Consider the following 20,692-nt stretch of genomic DNA (forward strand, 5'->3'; position numbering starts at 1 on the left):
ACATGTACGGGGAGCTGCAGCGGGCGGTGAGGGGCAGGGGGCGGGCAGTGAGGGGCATGGGGGCCGGTGGTGATCAGGGGCAGCAGTGGGGCGGGCAGCCCCCAGGTCAGCAGCAGGGCTCATCAGGGGGACGCCGGAGCGGGCAGCGGGTCCTGACACTGTAACTAGCCGGCGGCGCCTGTGTGTGATGATCTGGCCGGGCGCTGTGATCATTCACATATATCATTCAGCAGCGCTGCGGGACGGACGGGGCCGGGCAGTGGCGGGTATTATATTTTTAAAACACCTGTCAAATGACTAGCCGTTCTCTGATTGGCTGAGAGCTCTCAGCCAATGACTGACCGTTAGCTGAGAGCTCTCAGCCAATCAGAGAATGGCTAGTCATTTGACAGGTGTTTTAAAAATATAATACCCGCCACTGCCCGGCCCCGTCCGTCCCGCAGCGCTGCTGAATGATATATGTGAATGATCACAGCGCCCGGCCAGATCATCACACACAGGCGCCGCCGGCTAGTTACAGCGTCAGGACCCGCTGCCCGCTCCGGCGTCCCCCTGATGAGCCCTGCTGCTGACCACACCGCCCCCAGGTCAGCACTCACCGGCGCCGCCAGCTAACAGGGAGGTCGGACGTGATCGTATGTACTGACCATCGGACCTCCCTGATCCGATCCGATGCGCACGGGACCGCGCATTGGATCAGATGTCACAGTCCTGCGATTTTGGGCCGATTTCACCCGGTTATCGGCACAAAGTGCCGAAATCGGATGAAATCGGCCCAAAATCGCATAGTGTATGGGGGCCTTTAGATGCTTAATATACTGTAGCCCATAGATTAGATAATCTTCACCTAGCATGGTGCTATCAATTGCTGTAGCTGCTCAAAATGGGTCTCGCAGCACTTGTTCATTCAGATGTCATGCATCATTATACACTAGGGGAATTGCTTTTACTACCATTAACATAAACGCACCCTCCAACATGACCATTAGGTACAAAATGCTCTGTTCCTGGACATCGCACTTACTGTATGATTGCCGTCACCTATGCTGATACACCCTTCTCTTCAATCAACTAGTTCGACACAGATGACGGCAATCATACAGTAAGAGAGAAGTCCAGGAACAGTGTATTTTGTACCTAACGGAATGGGTCATGTTGGAGGGTATGCATAAATGTACAGATTAAAATAAGGTTGCTGCAGTATGAGAATCAGACCCATGTTATGCAATTATTTATGATGTCTAAATGCATTAATAACTGAAATGCATATGTTTGGACCTGTCCAATTATTAATAGTATTTGAGGTTATGCTATATAGTCTACATACAGTAGTACCCTTTTATATACCTTTTATAATTAAGGCTCCCATCTTGCCTGGCATCTTGCTGTACATTGTGTAGTTGTACTTGCACTTACATATTGGCCTATGTATCATGCGTGTTCCTTATGACCTTTCTGACTTGCACTCCTCTCATTTCTTGTTGTTGTCTTAAGGTGTGTACACACTTGTACAATTTAGACTATATATACAATTTAGACTATCTGCATACAATTTAGACTATATAGTGCAGATCTGCACTATATAGTCTATGCAGCCAAGACTTTCTGGCTGCGATACGGGAGCACGCATCGGGATCGCAAGGGTTAAAAAGATCCAGATGAGATTTTGACTATACAGTCAAAATCTCATGCACATTGTACGAGTGTGTACACAACATTACCTTTATCTCTATTTCCACGTTTTTATGTGTTTGGCATTCATAAGACATTTGAATACCTTAAAGTTAAATGAATAAACATATTGTTAAAAAAATGATAAAGAAATCAGCCTAATAATGCATTTATAAAAGCGATTGATTGACGTTTGGTCATAAATAAACAATGTATGGCTGGGTATACTAAATAATATTAATATATTAAAACATATTGAATATATTAATAACCTTTTGCATATTATATTCACACAATATATGTAAATCATAAAATAATCCTCATGGTAGTTAATACAGTGTATATACACTGGCTGCTTCTTGGTGTAGATAAATCAAAGGTGGGGAATGTGGTTGAACCCCAATATTACATCGTATCTGCCAGTAATGTTTTGCTCATGAAGGCAGGGTTGGTGTTTAGATCTCCTCCTCAGAGGGAATTATAGTACATACGGGTTTGAACATTTAAGTACGGAGATCTCTCATAACACCTCAGCTACTGTACAATACAAATGCTGTCTAGTGTTTTCCTGTCCCGTTAGTCATATCTAATGTGAACAAATATAAACAGAGTGAATTTGTTTTGTGTATTATTGAAGTTATATAGAGGGGTATTCCGACTGTCATAACGTCCCTACAGTCAGAATCCCGGGCTGTTTTTGGTTCTTCCGACTGTAACTGGACAGCTGGAATGCAATGTTCCGGTTGTCGAGTCTCATGAAGTCAGTTTTTGTTGAAAAATGGCAGCGGATTCGACAATTGACATATACGGACGCGTACCATAGGGAGGCAGGTCTGTAGCAAGCGAGTCCCGGCCGGGATTTAATACCTTAACTGCAAATATTGCCACTGTTGGAAATATTGGCAGACATTGAATATCCCCCATAGTATTGGTATCTTTTAATGCTACATGTTACACTTGGATTTGCTTCATAAAGTAATAAAAGATACATATAAACTAAGGGATAAATATAAAGAACAAAAAAAAGAAAAAGAAAAAATACAGGTAAAAGATTTCACAGAGTGCAATGAAAGGCTAAACAATTAATATATAATACAGTGTATCATGACGCATACACCAACATGGGAATGATTGCAGTGCTTTCCATATTACAGGTAGAGTATCCCTTATCCAAATATTTATTATCTAAATGATTCCGAAATTCATACATTGCAGAAAGTGAAGATAAAAAACATCTCTTGCTAAAATCCTACTGGGGACATCTGTAACAGCACTATTGGGGCATCATATGTAACAGCACTACTGGGGGCATCATATGTAACAGCACTACTGGGGGCATCATATGTAACTGCACTACTAGGGGCATCATATGTAACTGGCACTAAATATGTGCAAGACAATGATTGGTGTCTTGTTTTGAAACCTTGCTTTATGCACAAATAAAATATATGTGTATGTATTGCATGTGTTTGTACAACATAAATGTAAGATACCTAAGGATACATCATTGAAATATAAAAATATTCTGAAACACAGAATAATCCGTTATCCAAAATTCTTCTGGTCCCGAGCATTTTGGATAAGGGATACTCAACCTGTACTATTACTGATACTCGCTTTTCAAGTGATTCAAGAAAAAATATATATTTTTGTTAGTACTGTACATTTTAATACATATTTATTCTCATGTTCTCCTTGCAGAAAAGTTCATATAACAAAGACCACCTTAGAGTGCCTAAATGGGGATTATGAAGTTGAACCAGGTTATGGTCATGAAAGAAATAGTTTTTTGAAAAAGCATAATATTGAAACATTTTTCATTGTGCCATCCCATCGAAGGAAGGTATGATTTGTAATGTACTACAGTATATTTAGAAGTCTATGAAAATGAAGCATAATGTTGCACACACTGTAGATGCCAATATATTAATACAGGTCGAGTATCCCCTATCCGAAATGCTCGGTACCACGAGCATTCCGGATAGGGGAATTTTTCGGTTTTTGGAATAATTTTTTTAAGGCATACTTACCTGTCCCCTGATGGTGTCTGGTGGTCCCTCGGCATCCACGCAGTCCGCGGGCGTCCACAGCAGGCCTCCGGCATCTTCTCTGGGTCTCCAGCGGTCCCAGGAATGCATTGCGCGGGTGTGCGCGCACACCGGTGACGTCACAATGCATTCCTGGGACCGCTGGAGACCCTGGAGAAGATGCCGGAGGCCTGCTGTGGACGCCCTGGGACTTGGTAAGTATGAAAAGAGGGTTAGGGGGAAAAAAAAAAAAAAATTATTCGAATGATTCCAAAAACCACGGTTTTTGGAATCATTCGGATAATGGATGCCCGGATACGGGATACTCGACCTGTAGGATTTCCAGGGGCACTTTGCTGCTAACCAGATGTGTGTAACCACGATTAATGCAAGACTGTGTGTTTGGCTTTTAATGCATTTTTAATAACTTGATTATAATGTAAATGTATGTTTTTTTTTAAATTCTACTTCATTAAATAATACTGTATAAAGCAGGCCGTGACAACCTGTGGCTCTCCAGCTGTTGTGAAACTATACATCCCAGCATGCCTTGCCACAGTTTTAGCATTTCTCTAAAGCAAACTGATGGCAATGCATGCCACAACAGCTGGAGAGCCAGGAGTTGGCCAGACCTTGCATAAAGTATAGGATCTTTGAGAAATGGAAAAAAGACAATTTTCCTAGCCCACATCCTGAAAATCTGGGCTTCCCTGGACATTTAGGACAGTTGGCAACTATGAATGCAGTTTATTCATCAAAACATTACAGGCAGAATATTGTTTCTTTTTACTGCAAATTTCATCAGTTCAAATTAATATATACAAATGATGGATAGCTGTCAAAGTCCTATGTTATATTCAGATTTATTTATAAATAGTGACATTTCTCTCACTGAGCTCTTTCCATTGCCATTTTTAAAATCTTTTTCTTTCTTTTTTTTTTGTATTAGAATGTTTTGACCGTACAATATTTATTTACAGGAAGAATGTATTAAAATATGTTGTATCGTCCACAGACAAACAGTAATTTCTACCACATACAGTAGGTTGCAACTCAGAAAAAAAAATTATAAAATAGAAATCTCCCTTTGTAGGTAAATATTTCATGGTTATTTGCCCTCATTAAACCCTGTGATCTATATTTGTCCCAGGACAACTGCTATTTAATAATAGTTAAAACTTTGTGGGGTACATTATAACACACCATACACCATTTCATGCATATGGCTACTGTGCTTCAAAAAGTGAAGATCTAAAACAACTACAGAGAAGCAAATATAATTTAAGTTTAGAGCCATATATATGGGAATGTTTGTCATATTCCTCCTGTTGTAGTTTAACTTTGTTTGTTGTCATGAATATTTAAGTACAAACAGGGTCAGACTGACCAACAGGAATACAGGGAAAATACCTGATGGGCCTCACTGCCTGCAGGTCAATCCATCCCTAAAATGTCAGGTTCCGGACCATGCACACAAATGACACATTGTAACTGTATAGAGGGTCAGTTAACGGTAAGCGCAGGACCACATTAATATGGGTGATTGGTTCACTTCTATAGAAACTACACCATGATTTGCAATTGCCAATCAAAGTAGGTGGTCAAGAAATACTTACAGCAACAGAGTTTAGATTTAATGCAGTTTTCATTGAGTTTTAAGGGCCCAGTCCAGTCACTAATGTTTACCCAAACCTCCGTGGTGGCTGACCACACCCCCTCTGTTGACTGACCACACCCTGAAGCATAAAGCCCTTTTACTACATCCAACTGTTTTACCCTTCATGTATCAGTCTAGCAATGAGTACAAATGGCAAATAACAGTTCACGTGAACCTCCAGGGATGATTTTGACTGATGAGCAGGTATTTTTAAATCAAAATAACATAGCAGTTTAAAATTCTTACAAACTGTCTTCTGGAAAATCCTTATTTAAGAAATGGTGCTTTCTGATTACACAGAGAGCAAGTTATGAGAGCATCAAAAGTTCACATTTTTGACAGGTATTAGGATCGAAATACATTTTACTATATTTAAATGTCAGATGCAAAATACTGTGTCCTATCAGTTGGTGTAGACCTGAACTATAAAAGTTTTTTTCCTTTGGATTCCATGTGGCAGTAATGAGAACTGACACTAGCAGGTATTATGTCAGAAACAATCTAAATCATTTCAAACAGCAACAGATGGGTAAAGATATATTCATGATTACATTTCAGTTTTCCAAAATGTTACATTGTTTTGACTGCAGTCAACTAAAAGGAAAGCTTTGCACAACTCAAAGAGGGCAAAGTTAGGTAATAAGTATTATTAGTAAATGCCTGCAGGATTCTGTAACCCCTACTGCAATTAAAATGAATTTAGAAGTCACCAAATAATTTTCTTACCATATAAAGACTTGCGGCTGCTAGTCTAAGTTAGCTTCTAGTTCCCATGATGAGGGTGCAAAAGGTTTCTTAATGCCACTATACTATTTACAGTTATTTTTGGGATTTTCAAATGACATACTGTCAGTGGCATCAAAAGGGGTGGGGGGAAGGTACATTTTGACCTGGCCCATGTCTGCTGGGGGGGGCAAGTACCGCTCCCCCCCCCCCTCATTACAGGGAGCCGGGCAGTGGGGAGAGATGGCAGGCTCCCGCCTCAGCACACCCTCTCTCCCCAGCTGAGCACACACTGCTCAGTACAGAGCTGAGATGGGGAGGGAGACAGCTGCAGCGGCAGTCTGCCACCTCTATCCCTCAGTGTGTGCGATGATCCCACACATACTGTACATGTTGAGTCTCCCATATCCAAAATTCTGAAATACATAATATTCTGAAATATGTTTGAGCGTTGCTTTCCTGATGGTTCATTCTACAGAAACTTTGTTTCATGGACAAAATTATATAAAATATGTAAAATTACCATCATGCAACGTGTACAGTATATGAAATATATATAAATTCTGTGTTTAGACAAGATATCTCTTTATGGTATCCAAATTATTCAAAACAACAGAAAAATCCCTTATCCAGAATGCTTCTGGCCCCAAGCTTTTTGGATATTGGAATCTTAACCTGTATATGTGTCATGTCTCAGGTCTGACTCATGCATAGGTGCTAAATGGTAGTTAAACCTGGTAGCTCTGATAAGGGTCTTGTACATACACCAATATATGGTAACCTTGACTACACATGCGAAGGTGTGACCCGAATGGAGGAGAGGCGTGTAAGATAAAATAAGTCTTTTATTTAGCATGCAGGTGATGGAAAATAGCGATTAGGCATCACAGGTAATGCAATTCGGTATCACAGGTAATGCAGTAACGTAAGCACATGTAGGGAGTCAATGGCAATAATAATGGCAGAGAGTATAACAGAAGACTCAATAAGGTGGTAGTAATACCAATTCCAAATATTTAAATGAAAATGGCTGGTTATGGTTTTTATTTGGTTTTTATGTAATGTTACATTTTCAGTTTATCCAAGATCATCACAAAGTTCCAATCAGTGAGATTTGTACTAGTTCCAAAATAAAAATGGTACATACAGTGCATCTGGAAAGTACAGCGCTTCACTTTTTTCCACATTTTGTTATGTTACAGTCTTATTCCACAACAGAGTAAATTATGTTTACCCTCAAAATTCTACACATAATACAGCATAATGACTATGTGAAAAAAGTTTTTGGGAGATTTTTGCAAATTTATTAAAAATAAAATTTATTTAAAAAAAAATATTCACAGCCTTTGCCATGAAGCTCTAAATTGAGCTCAGGTGCATCCTGTTTCTGCTGATCATCCTTGAGAAGTTCCTACAGCTTAATTGGACTCCAACTGTGGTAAATTCAATTGATTGGACATGATTTTGAAAGGCACACACCTGTCTATATAAGGTCCCACGACAGTGCATGTCAGAGCACAAACCAAGCATGAAGTCAAAATAATTGTCTGTAGACCTCCAAAACAGGATTTTCGTGAGGCACAACTCTAAGGAAGGATACAGAAAAATATCTGCTGCTTTGAAGGTCCAAATGAGCACTGTGGCCTCCATCATCCATAAATGGAAGAAGTTTGCCACCACCATGACTCTTCCTAGAGCTGGCTGGCCGTCTAAACGATTGGGAGAAAAGGGCCCTACTCAGGAAAGTGACCAACAACCCGGTGACCACTGTGAGAGATACAGCATTCCACTGTGGAGAGAGGAGAACCTTCCAGAAGGACAACCATCTTTGCAGCAATCCACCAATCAGGCCTGTATAGTAGAGTGCCCAGACAGAAACCACTCCTTAGTAAAAAGCACGTGGCAAACTGCCTGGAGTTTACCAAAAGGCTTTGTAAAGAGGAAAAAAAAAGGGACTGTTATTTGGAATGCACACTTAAACACAATAAAACATAACTTTTAATATATTTAATTCAAATTCCCTTCTATTACATTCAGGGAAATAGCAATACGATAAAGAGGTTAAAATCACAAACACAGATAACACATAGACACACATAATGTGCTCGAATTTAATAAAGAAGTGTATTAAAATAATACTGCATTGTTGAAGTAAATATTGTGTCAATTTTAGCCCTACTTCTGCAATTAAACAGTTTTAGCAATATCTCTTGTGATTATGTATGTCTTTCAATGTGTCAAGTGAAAGATAAATCAATATGATTGGCAGCTCGGGATGTAGTTCCAAATTTCTTCAAATATTGAGGAGATAATGTGATGTACAATGATTCCTCAATTGTGATTTCACTGTTGTTGTTCCACAACGGATGTGATTATCATTATATTATTCTCTGCACTGGAGTATTACCCCATTTATAGGTTTTATTGTTCTGCTGTCCCATTATACTTATGATGTTCGATTACCTAATATTGAGGGACTTTTATCCCCAAATTGGAGCGGATGGAGTGCTTAAATAATTAATTCACACTTTTAGTCTATTATTGACTAGATTATCCCCTCAATTGTGTGGTTACACTTTGTTATATTTACACTGAATCTGTTGGTACTGTTACTTAGCACGTTAAGCTGCTGATTAGTTAGAGCTTTACTGCCACCTAGTGACCTTTAATGTATTCACTCCAATTTATTTCATACTGGGACTCTGTCTTTAACAGTAAATAATGTGCAGGAATTATGCTTAGACAATCGGTGTGGTGTGCTATATCACTTTAAATTTAATGGGTATGAGTTGGAGGTTTATATACCTATCCAACTCTCATCCATTTTGTGCTATTATTCTGGGTCATCAGTTTAAATACACCCTCCACATCAGTCAGAAAAAATCTCTATGCTAATTAGAAAATCACACTAATACAACATTCAACTGGAATACATCACTTGGGTTTAATCCACCCATGTATCTGCACTCAATTACTTCCCCCTCACAAGGTGAGCAAAGCTGCCAATTTTATCTGAATTTTACAGTTAGTAAATTTTAGGCTAACACATATTTTACAACAATACAACAATACAGTGGTTCCCTACATGTGTTTCACTTAAATACAGCTTTGTCAAGGCCAACCAGAGTGTCCTTAATGGAAAATATTTACACATTATCAAACTTCATGCTCTTTCATTTCATCTGCTTTGTGTGGGCCAATTATCTTGCTTCCATGTGTGTAATGGAGTAATCCCATTACTTAATCATAATGACATCAGATGCCTGGGTCATGTGTCCCGGGCAATGGCCGCCTACCATTGGTTACTCATTCATGCAGTGCTACATCATCTGGTTTATGCCCTACATGTATTTGCCGAATCCAGCAGTCCCCAACATTACATCATTTGGTGCTTGTTATGTGACCAAGCACCGGTCACATAACAAGCCCCAAATGATGTAATGGTGAGTGGGGACTGCTGGATCCAAGCCGAGACTTGGATCCAATTGAACATCTCTGGAGAGATCTGAAAATGGGTGGCTGTGCACCAACGCTTCCCATCCAACCTGCTGGAGCTTGATAGGTGCTGCAAAGAGGAATGGATGAAACTGCCCAAAGATTTAGTAGCTATGCCAAGCTCGTGGCATCATTTTTAAAAGACTTGAGGCTGTAATTGCTGCCAAAGGTGCATCAGCAAAGTATTGAGCAAAGGCTGTGAATACTTATGTACATTCGATTTCTTAAGTTTTTGTTTTGAATAAATTCTCCCAAAAACAGTTTTCATGTTGTTATTATAGGGTTGTGTGTGTAGAATTTTCACAATAAAGAACCTTTCTAGTTACACCAATCCATGGCTTGATTCTGTAGTGTTTTATTTTTAAATATTAAAATGCGTCTTATTTGAAAATGAAAGCATAATCAGCTTCTAATTGTTAAATTAACATGCGGCATGCATATTGTATATTCTGTATTTACAACACTGTGGTGTATTATTATTATTTATGCAGATACAGCTGCAGTCACACACAGAATACAGGCATGCCACATATATTTTTAATAACTAGAAGCTGCTTGTGCATCCTATTCATGCCGTTTTGCATTCTAATGAAAAAAGTGGCACAAAAATATGCCCGTCTCTTACACTGACGTAGCTCCCGCATTATATCTAAAGCAGCTTGTAGCTCATGGAGGATAGATGTATGTGGATACATTTGTTTGTGTAAAGTAGATACACACATCAGGATCTTAAACTCCAATATAGTTATGGCCCTGAATGCCTCTCCTGGTCATGTTTGGCAATCCAGAGAACTTTTATGGCTGGGTGCGTAGGTTGAAACCAGACTTTCGGATGTGAATTAGAAAATGGTCTAAACGTAACCCCCACACACACAGCCGCATACTGTATACAACCACAGCCACATACACTCCTAGCCACATGCAGATGTGTCCTCATACATCGTGGTTGCGTACCGCATAATGTGTGATATTCAAATCGCGTGTGCTCCTTGCCCTATAGACCCATTATAAATTACAAGGGAAGGTGGTGTAAATTGCGCTGCTGACCAAATATCCTAATTAGCAGTTACTCCAAATATGGAATGGCTGTGCAAAGAAATGAACTCAGGACACACTGCTTGAACCATACAAATTTTATATTCTTATATATTTAAAATATGTCATAAAAACATATAGACATATAATATACAATACACCGAAAAAAATCACAAATATGAAAATAAGCAAAAATATGAAAAATAAAAGTATTAGAATAAGGATATATATATATATCTTAAATAACAGGTTAAAAAAATAGAACTTGGGCTGGACGTGTAATTTGGGGAGCTCCGCTGATGGTGTACAACAGGACAGTTTTTAGTCAATGTTATAGATAGTATCCAAGAACTTGTTAGTATTTTGTTAGTAGATTAGGGATCCATAAGCAAAATATTGTTAGATGTATAAACAGAATGTAAAGCTGAACTGGCAGTCACTTAGCATGTAAGCTCACACGCATCCAAGATTAATTTCGGCCAAACAGCAAAATTGAGCATTGAAGTTAATTGCAATGATGTAGAGTGGGGCTCTAGGCTTATCTCACCCCTTTCAAGTGGCAATCTGTTGCTCAGCTCGGTCTGCTGGTTGCTCTGGTCAGAGGGGGCGGCTGGTATTTATCCTGTGTAGGGCACCTTGTGTACCGGCCGCCAGCACTCTCTTTTCAAGCGGCAGGAGCTTCCTGATGGGGCAGACGGCAGTGGTAGTGACTGGGCGTGAGCCCTAGTGAGACGCCAAAGGCTGAAATTGCAGCAGGCTCGTGGACGGCAGCGGACAGCCCAAACGTCCCTTCGTGATGACGTCAACGCGTTTCGTCTCCTAGGTTACGTGGAGACTTTCTCAAGACGGATTATGACTGTTGGTCAGAATTCTATTTATAGGTTGAGGTTGGTCTTATTAAACCAATTAATCCATTAGCCCGGTTAATCAAACAATACACACATAAAATAACACTTATAAAGGAAATATATATACATCTTTAATAGCGCAGTACTCTAACTTGTATAGAAAACAAGGATTTTAAAAGTTACTTTGGTTTCTGTTACTATAATAGACCCATTCTGAAATTACCTTTATTATCTGTAATAATATACAGTGGTGAGAAGATCTTTCCTTATAATATACTGTATTTATACTGTCACATCTACAGCAGTTCTTCCTACCTCCCTACTTCTACCCGGAAAGCTGATACATGCTCATTATGCTAATATTATTTATTTTATTTATTACCAGTTCACATCTGTCCCTGCCCCAGTGGAGCTTACAATTTATATTCCCTACCACATATACATGCACACACATTCATTCTAAGGTTAATGTGATGGGAGCCAATTAACTACAGCCGCATCATTACTCACAACTCAGAATGCGGCCTACAGGAAGTTGCGATAAAGTGACTTCCTGTTTTTACTACAGAGGTTGCACTCCTGGGCTCGGAGCTGGTGCGGCCATGAATGGAGCGCATGGGGAAGGTCTTAAACTCTTAAACTGGTCCTTCACATCTGGAGAATGTAAGTGAAAGATTTTTCATGCAGAATAGGTGTGTTCTGAAGTCAGGGCTTACCAACTATACAAATATAATTTACAGAACTGGGCTAGGTCCTAAAAATTATTGTTTACATTTCTGTGTACACTGTGGTTAAATGACTTACATACTTAGTTGTATGTATATGTTGTTGATTGTAATGTTTACCTCACTTGTATAGTACATATATTTGTTATACATCTACTTGGAGAAAAGGTAGGGAAATTATTAAAAAGTTATTTTATTTTGCAAATAATGCAATCTGAGTTCTTGAAATCCTCTTAGAAAGTGCTACATGTGTGGCACTCAATCAGACTGGTAATTTAGTAGATATAAAAAATCCTTTATTGCTGATATTTTGGGGCTCCTCCTCCATCATCCCTGACAATGTGCTATATATATATATATATATATATATATATATACCGTATTTATCGGCGTATAACACGCACTTTTTCCCCCTGAAAATAGGGGGAAAATGATGTATGCGTGTTATACGCCGATATGCGTGTTATACGCCGATATAAGCAATGTCATCCGCCGATATAATGTTAAGTACCGGTAATGCAGGCAGTAATGTCATCCGCCGAAGTGCGCGGTCCGGTTCTCTGCTGCTGCGCACCGTCCGGTCCTCTGCTGCTGCTGCTGCTGCTGCGCACCGTCCGGTCCTCGCAGCAGCACGCTCAAGACTCCTCCCAGTGACCTGCTCTGCAGAGTGACTCCTTCCTCCCTGGCTACAGCAGCGTCATCAGCCTTACCAAGCGCTGGCTGTAGCCTGGAGGAGGAGAAGGTTTTCTGGTGCTAACTGTGCTGCCCTGCTTCTGTTATTCAAGGTGGATTTTTTTTTTTTTTTTACAGATAATCAATTATCCTTATTTTGCTTCAAAGTTTTTATTTAGAAATCCCCTCTTAAAATGAAGGTGCGTGTTATACGCCTGTGCGTGTTATACGCCGATAAATACGGTATATATATAATTATTTATTTATTTTTTAAATACCAGAATAGACTGAATTAAGTATTTATTTAAAATGCAAAGTTAAAGAATAAAATAGTCTGGACAGGGGCAGATTTGATCAGCCTCAGACTCCTCAAGCTATGCCGTTAGAAGACCATTAGACCATTTCCTCTGACTTTAATCCCATGGCTGACATGTAATTGAATCTGCCCCCAAGGAGTTAAAGCCAACTTTTCAAACGTCCTTGCTGTAAGAGATTATACCACCCACAGTATTACCAATGATGGCCCGAACAACTATATTTCACTAGAACTGACTAAATATTATTGTATTTAACTATAACATTTGCACTGAACCAGACAACTTGTTAACAGTTACAGTAGCTAATGTCTAATACAAGTTAGACATTGAAATCAAAATGTATGATAGCTTTCTGGATAGTAAAAATAATGATACTAGAATATTATGCTTGTAAATAAGCCTACTTGGCTATAGGAATACACTCTAAAGTAAGCTTCTACGTTATTAATGTTTATTTATTAAAAAGTAATCTTCCCTTTTCCATACCAACTTTCAGTAACCCTTTAAAAAAAAGAAAACAATGCATTCTGCCTGGAATATTTTGTAAATTAAACTGTCGCCCAACTTTGTTTTATTAGATTGTTGAGTGTTAATAGTGTATGTATTATACAGACAGTTTTATTAAGCGGGGTATTTATAAACATGACGTTTATATTTTACATTAGTTTTATAATTAACTATAACATCAAAAAGTTTAGGATGATGTTGACAGCTATAAATCTTTTAAACATGATCAAATGTATTTCTACCGCATCTATAAACACCGTTTAACAGAATTTCTTTTTTTATTCTGTGCTAGATATTTCCAGGACTGATTCTGTCTGATATAAAGCCAGCCAAAAGGATGAAGTTCAAGACTGTCTGTTATTTGCTAGTGCAACTCATGCACTGTCGTAAAATGTTCAAGGCGGAGATCCCATTTTCAAATGTTATGACTTGTGAGGATGACGATAAGGTAATAATATTTTTTAATTGTGGTATGTAAATTTATTATTTAATAGAGTGGATAAATTATGCTATAGGTTTGGATCAGAAAAAGGTCACCTGGTTGGGCAGTCTCAAAATAAACCAATGAAGTTGTTAAGTTAAAAATGTTTTTCTTAGTTTACATTTGAAAAAAGGCATCTTAGAAGTGACAATAAAAAATGAGTCTAGCTTATATTTGTTCCACAAATAAATCTACTTATATATGCCCAATGTGGATATAAAAATTAACAAGTAATTCAGTTGGTGCTCCGTTTGGTTACGAGTGCCGGGAGGGGGGAATATTTCTTCTCAAAGCCTCTTGAGTTAGCAATAGGAAATGTGCAAAAGGTCAGTGGTTTGGGCTTCGCACACTATCAAGTACTTTAGATGGGTTTAGCTGCTCAGCTTTGGGTGCAACAAGCATGATAATTAATGGGCACCTGGAACAATTGAATTGCTCTGTCAAACGCAAATTAATTATAGTGCCAATAAAAACAATTGAATTTACTTTGTGGATGTACATGTGTTTTCCCATAGCCAACTATCATATATGGTCATCTATGGTTTATAATGTCTTAACTATAATTTAGTATTTGACTTTTGGTATTTCTAGTTTCAATAACTGACTAATGTCCTCTCATATTTTAATGTGACACAGAGGAGAGCTTTACGAACAGCCTCCGAAAAACTCAGGAACCGTACCTCATTTTCCACAAATGTCATACACAATACTCCAGGAACCCGTGTAAATCGCTATATCAGTCGTCTGATTGAAGCTCGACAAACTGATTCAGAGATGACAGATATGAATTTTATAAGTTTAAGATATAAGCAAATTGAACGTGAACAGAAAGTAAGTCATATCTAATCATTCAACAAAAACATGTTTTGTAAAAATGTGTAGATATATATATATATATATATATATATATATATATATCTTCTATTGTGTATGGGTATTTAAAAGTCCTTTCTTCAGTGAAGAAAAAGTACAGTACATGGAGCCCTTAAGTGCCTATATATTACTTGTCTACTAAAAAATTATATTGTTTGCATACCTCATAATTGGCTCTGACTATTTATCTAGTCAAACATTCTTGTATCCTGGATATACCTGAAATATCTAATATATCATTTGCAAAATATACAAGTTTTTCTTGGTCTTTTGTACTGAAAACACCGTTGTCATAGGAATCACTCTCTCCAGTGGCCTGCCATCTGACTAGAGAGTATCAGTATCAAGAGCAGAATTATTTTTACTTTCAAATCCTTCATCTACAAGTTTGGACAAGCCTTGGTTAGTTATGTGGATTGACTTTCAGGGATTTTACATTGTATAGTAAATCTTCATTTTCCAATTGCTTAAAAAATTCTTCAAGAACATTTTCTTAATTGGTCTGATGTATTTTGCGAAACATTTTTCTGATAACTTGTCACCTTTTTGAATTGTTATAGCAAAATTGACTTGTTGCTTAGAGACATCAATTGTGTACATGGTCTTCTAGGCTGAGAAATGAAAACCTGCTTGAGTGAAAATCTGGCCAATTACTTCATCCGTCACTTTTCATCCCTGACATCGGATACATTTTTGTTAAGGATTAAATGAAATAGTTAATAAATAGAGACCTGCATTGATTATACAGTAGTTGCCTTAAATGAACACTAGCATTTTATATCACCTAACTCAGATTTTTATTAAAATGCATAATTTTTTGATGAACTATAAATTAAAGGGGCTGATAGTTATATTAAAATTACAGAACTAAAAATATAAAATTGCTTTTAATATCTGCTCTATTTGAGCATCCTGTAAGCAATGCTTTCGCTTGGTTTCAAAATATATATTTTAGGATTCTTTATAGCATATAATGTGAAAAATTTCACTTTGTCAAGTGTATTAAATTGGCGACTGTCAATTTTTTACAGAACATTCAGTGTGGCTTTAAATATTGTCAAAAAAAAACCTCACTTAAGAAAAATGGCAATTCTAGGTAGTGACCTCTGTTTTGCAAAAACATATGGACATAAAGGCAGTGTGACTATCCAATTATTAAATTCAGCTATAGTATACAGGGTCTGTCCGGCAAGTAATGATACTAAATCAGGGAAATTTTTTGAGGGAATTTCAGATACATAGGGTTAATAATCTTCAAAGTGTGACCCTTGTGCATTGATATACTGTTGCCAGCGTGTCTGACAAGCTTAGTATGCCTCCTGGAAAGCATTAACCAGAACATCCTTGAGTGCCCTTGTCCCAGCTACTTCCACTTTGTCTATTGTCTGAAAACGGTGTCCTTTCAAGCCGTTTTGATCCGAGGGAACAAAAAGACGTCAACCAGGACCCGGGTAGTGGCAATCTCCCTGTAGACATGGAGGACCCTGTTTCTAAAGTGATTGAGTAGTCCAGTGCAAAAGGCACCATAGACAGTTTGGCAGGTAGGTAAACATAACATGTGGACCACACCCTTCAAGTCGAAAAATACAGTGAGCATGAATTTGGTCTGACATTTGCCCTTTTTGGGGAAAAGCAATGATGGTGTGTGCTACTCTGCACTTTGCCTTTTGGTCTCCGGATCATACTCAAAGATCCAAGCTTCATCACCTGTTATCACTCTGTCAAAAAAAAATAGGCTCACTTTGCACACGCACCAAAAGTTTGCAGGAAATCGCCAAACGCTTGTCTTTTTTATCAGGTGTAGAAACCTTGGGAATCATACCTTTTGCATCACTAATTGTTTGTCATGATGTCTTGCACAGTGGTTTTTGGAATTCCCAACCTTTTTTCTAACATTCTAAAACTCAACGACAGTCAGTGTTCAAAACATAGCGCATTTTTCCACGTTCCTCATTGTGGCTTGTTGAAGGTCATCCAGAGCATTTTTTATCCTTATTGTCTTCTCTGCCCTCCTTGAAGAATTTAAACCAGTAGTAAACTTGTGCCTTGGACAAGGATTCATTGCTGAAGTCCTTTTGAAGCATGCCAAGCATCTCGGTACCCAATTTCCCAATGTTGCTCGATGATAGGCTCCATCTGGAACTTCAACCAAGCTAAAAAAGGACTCTTCATTTACAGCTCAATCTGTACACTGTAAAGGATCACAGACAACATTCACTGATGGGAATGTGTAGCAGAGACACCCATTTCCACCTATCCCGCCATACTGTGCCGCCATACACTTGTTCTTCATGGCGTGATAAAATCAGTCTCAGTACTTTCCGGACAGACCCTGTATAAGAAATATTACCTGTGTTATGATTGATGTACATTGGATGTTTGTTTGGTTTATAGTTTTGTACTGCATCATTTTAAGGGTGGAATTCAATTAACTTAGCTAATTTTATCCCCTGGGGAATATTCAATTATCCCCATTTAGCAGCACTTTAAGAATTTTTTTTTAGGTCTCCGAACAGTAGCGAAAAATTATCCCCAAGATAGCGAGCTGGTTAATGGGTTCCCTGACCCTATTAATACACAAATCCATGAACTTTTCACAGATTTTGGGGGAAATTTACTAAAGGAAATTTGTAAAAAAAATAGGTGTATTTGTATCCAGAAATACACTTATTTTTGACATTTACTATCCCGAAAATACGGCAATTCGTATTCATATTGATGTGCTATCAATACGAATACGAATTGCCGTATTTTCAGGATAGTAAATGTCAAAAATAAGTGTATTTCTGGATACAAATACACCTATTTTTTACAAATTTCCTTTAGTAAATTTCCCCCTTTGTGTGTTAATGCCATTAGTTTAATGGTCAGAGGCTACCTCACTTTTGTAACCCTGTTAACCTGATGTGGGCAATTCATTCCATCCAGTCTTAGCACATCTGCTGTTACATAACAAGTATTTTCTAGATGTGTAGAAAGCACATACAGGATTTGTTGCATACAATGTTAAGACAGTGAAGCTGATATTAGTGCAATTAGACATATTATATTTCTACAAATGACTTGTTCCAAAGTTTGGTTTAGAAATGTCACATTTCAGTGATTTGTTCATCTCTAAAGTGCAATGTACAGATGGGTCAGGTCCCATCCTTGCAGGGGATGGCGCTGGCGTCGCCAGCCGCCATCCCCCGCCAGCGCCATGGCGATCGTGAGAAAGGGACGCGCGCGTACGAGAGGGCGCGCGCGTCCCCTTCCGACGGCGCTTCCATCAGTTCCCCGGGTCCCCGCCGGCTTGCCGGCGGTAACCCGGGGTCCCCGCCGCCTGCCCGCACCCCCTACTAACCCCCCCTAACCCTGTCCGTCTCCCTGAGGTGGAGACGGACAGGGTTTCCGTCGCGCTAGCGACGGAGACTGAGACGCGCGTGCGACGCACGCGCGTCTCAGTCTCCTCGCTGGCGAGGCTGCTGGCGGGTCGCCAGCGCGTACGTTCTGGCGACCCGCCAGCAAGGATGTAGGACATCACCTACTGTACATTCATTATTGATCTATGGAAATTTGCACCTACAGTAGCTTATTTGTAGCTTCCTGTCATTACTAGGTAACAAGTGCAGTATAGCAGAAATCACCTGTGTGTCTTATTAAGTTTTCTTCTTCCAACAGTATCACCAGCTTCATGATGAATATTTCACCAGTGCAGTCGTTCTTTCATTAATTTTAGCTGCCTTATTTGGCCTTGTCTACCTTTTAATAATTCCACAGTAAGTATCCAAATGTAAAATACATGTACATTTTTACAATATATTGCAATCAAATACATTTGAAATTCAAGTTTAGACAATCAACTTTACCACATTAGATGCAGGGAGTTGGAAGATGACCAAACAATATTTGAAGGTTCTGTTTTTTTAATGCTCCCGGACAGGGTTGGAAAGACATTCTCAAGCTCTATGTAAGGAATTAAATTCTTACACATACCAGCAGCCAGCAGATGGTGCCCAATATAGCTATTCAATTGTAGCTCCATTCAGATGCCATCAGCTGCCAGTGCAGGCATTTTAGCTTCACCCCCCCCCAGTGGCGAGCTGAAATGTGCAAAAAGTGACCCATTTCAGTGTTGAAACAGGACTTTTCTGATCACACTCATTAGTTTGGTTGGCATGATATCCACTGTCAATTGAATATCCCAGGCAATCTTTACCGCCCAGATGGGAAATCATTTGGCAATAACGATCGAAGTTCCCTCTATGCGAGAGAACTGGAAACACTTCTCCAGTCACCTGTGCTTCAGTCTCTTCTGTTAATAAGGTGGGTCTAAGTGGTGCGTCCTTGCTATTTGGATGAAATGGCAGTTCAGATAGAATAATTGTAGAAAGGAATGAATTTGTGAAATAGCGCTCAGAGGTAGCCAAATAAAGGAATAGTTTTAACCATATAATGGTATAGTTAATGGAACACCATACAAATCCTATACATTACACATCAGAGGTCAACAGGTTGGTATGTAAATAGGAGGGATGGATGGTCCAAATTCATCGGGTTCTCCCCTTATTCTGTATGTAGGGGAGATATAATAATAGGCAGCATAGTGCAGGTCAGTCAGATAAAAAAAGGTTTTAATTAAGACAGCACACTTACAAAGTGGTGACTTGTCATAAAAGCATGTAACAGAGTGTTCCCAGCAAACAGCAGGCATACAGATGTTTACGTGAAGTCCTTCAGCCTGGGTCCCTTGTGTCCGGAAAACAAGGGGGGCTCAGTCCACGGTACTCCACTGCCACGATCCTTTAACCAGGAACCACGCTGTCCAAGTACACGCTTAACGCGTTTCGGAATAAGCTTCCTTCGTCAGAAGCGTGTAATTAAAATGTCCATATATATACCCCTAGGCATTAAAAACATAATACAGATCAGCTGCCGCTAACCGGCATACAACATCCGGCTTCCCCGTGAAACCAATATGGAGGTGCGTTCCATTACACGGAAGTACGTCACCTCGTGCGTCTCATTCACCGGAAGTAGGCGGAACAATATAATTCAGCCTTCTCCGGCTAGCGCGTATCCATCGTCAATTGCCGCTGGACACACAGGATATGACGTGCTATTCCTTTATTTGGCTACCTCTGAGCGCTATTTCACAAATTAATTTCTTTCTACAATTGCTTTATGTTTTGAGTAGTCTAAGGTGTTTTCTACTCTATGAGTGTGTGTATAGCAGCACTTTGGTTTTATTGCGCACCCTACAGCCATACCTTTTTTCCTGCAGTTCAGATAGAATGCAACTTGATGATTGTCCTGTGGCTCGCTTATCATAGTGATCTTACAAGAAGCCTGTATAAATTTGAGCTCTAACAGTTCCTATAACTAGATGTAATATATAATAGTTCATGTGCAGATTGACAATACTTCTTCTTATACTCTCGCTTTTACTAGCTCATTAATATGTATAACAGACAAGAAGGTGACTTCATGCAGACATTTAAAATCTCAGTATAAACTATATTGATGTAACAAGGAAATGTAACCTAATCTTCTATATTGCCAATGGTAGCAAACTATATAGCACTTAAAACAAATATAGATTATAAACCATATGGGCATGTAATGGTTTTTATAAGAGTTCCTATATAATAACCCTGAATCTTTGTCTGGAATTGATGCCAG

General features: G+C 39.0%; 1 protein-coding gene across 3 annotated transcripts in view; it reads left to right on the top strand.

The window, feature by feature from the left end:
• ADCY1 (adenylate cyclase 1) overlaps window positions 1-20,692 on the top strand; it is a 333,354-nt gene that overhangs the window by 264,723 nt on the left and 47,939 nt on the right. For all 3 annotated transcript variants that reach the window (XR_014474925.1, XM_083188127.1, XM_083188128.1), the window contains 4 exons: window positions 3,373-3,514; window positions 13,970-14,125; window positions 14,795-14,989; window positions 18,692-18,789. Coding sequence is in view for 2 of the 3 variants with exons in the window: in XM_083188127.1 (XP_083044253.1) it covers window positions 3,373-3,514; window positions 13,970-14,125; window positions 14,795-14,989; window positions 18,692-18,789 (591 nt within the window). In the remaining variant the exon portion in view is untranslated. The remainder of the gene's footprint in view (window positions 1-3,372; window positions 3,515-13,969; window positions 14,126-14,794; window positions 14,990-18,691; window positions 18,790-20,692) is intronic.

This window comes from Crinia signifera, chromosome 5 (genome assembly GCF_055691185.1).
Source record: "Crinia signifera chromosome 5, ASM5569118v1, whole genome shotgun sequence".
In the NCBI taxonomy this organism is placed as follows: Eukaryota; Metazoa; Chordata; class Amphibia; order Anura; family Myobatrachidae; genus Crinia; species Crinia signifera.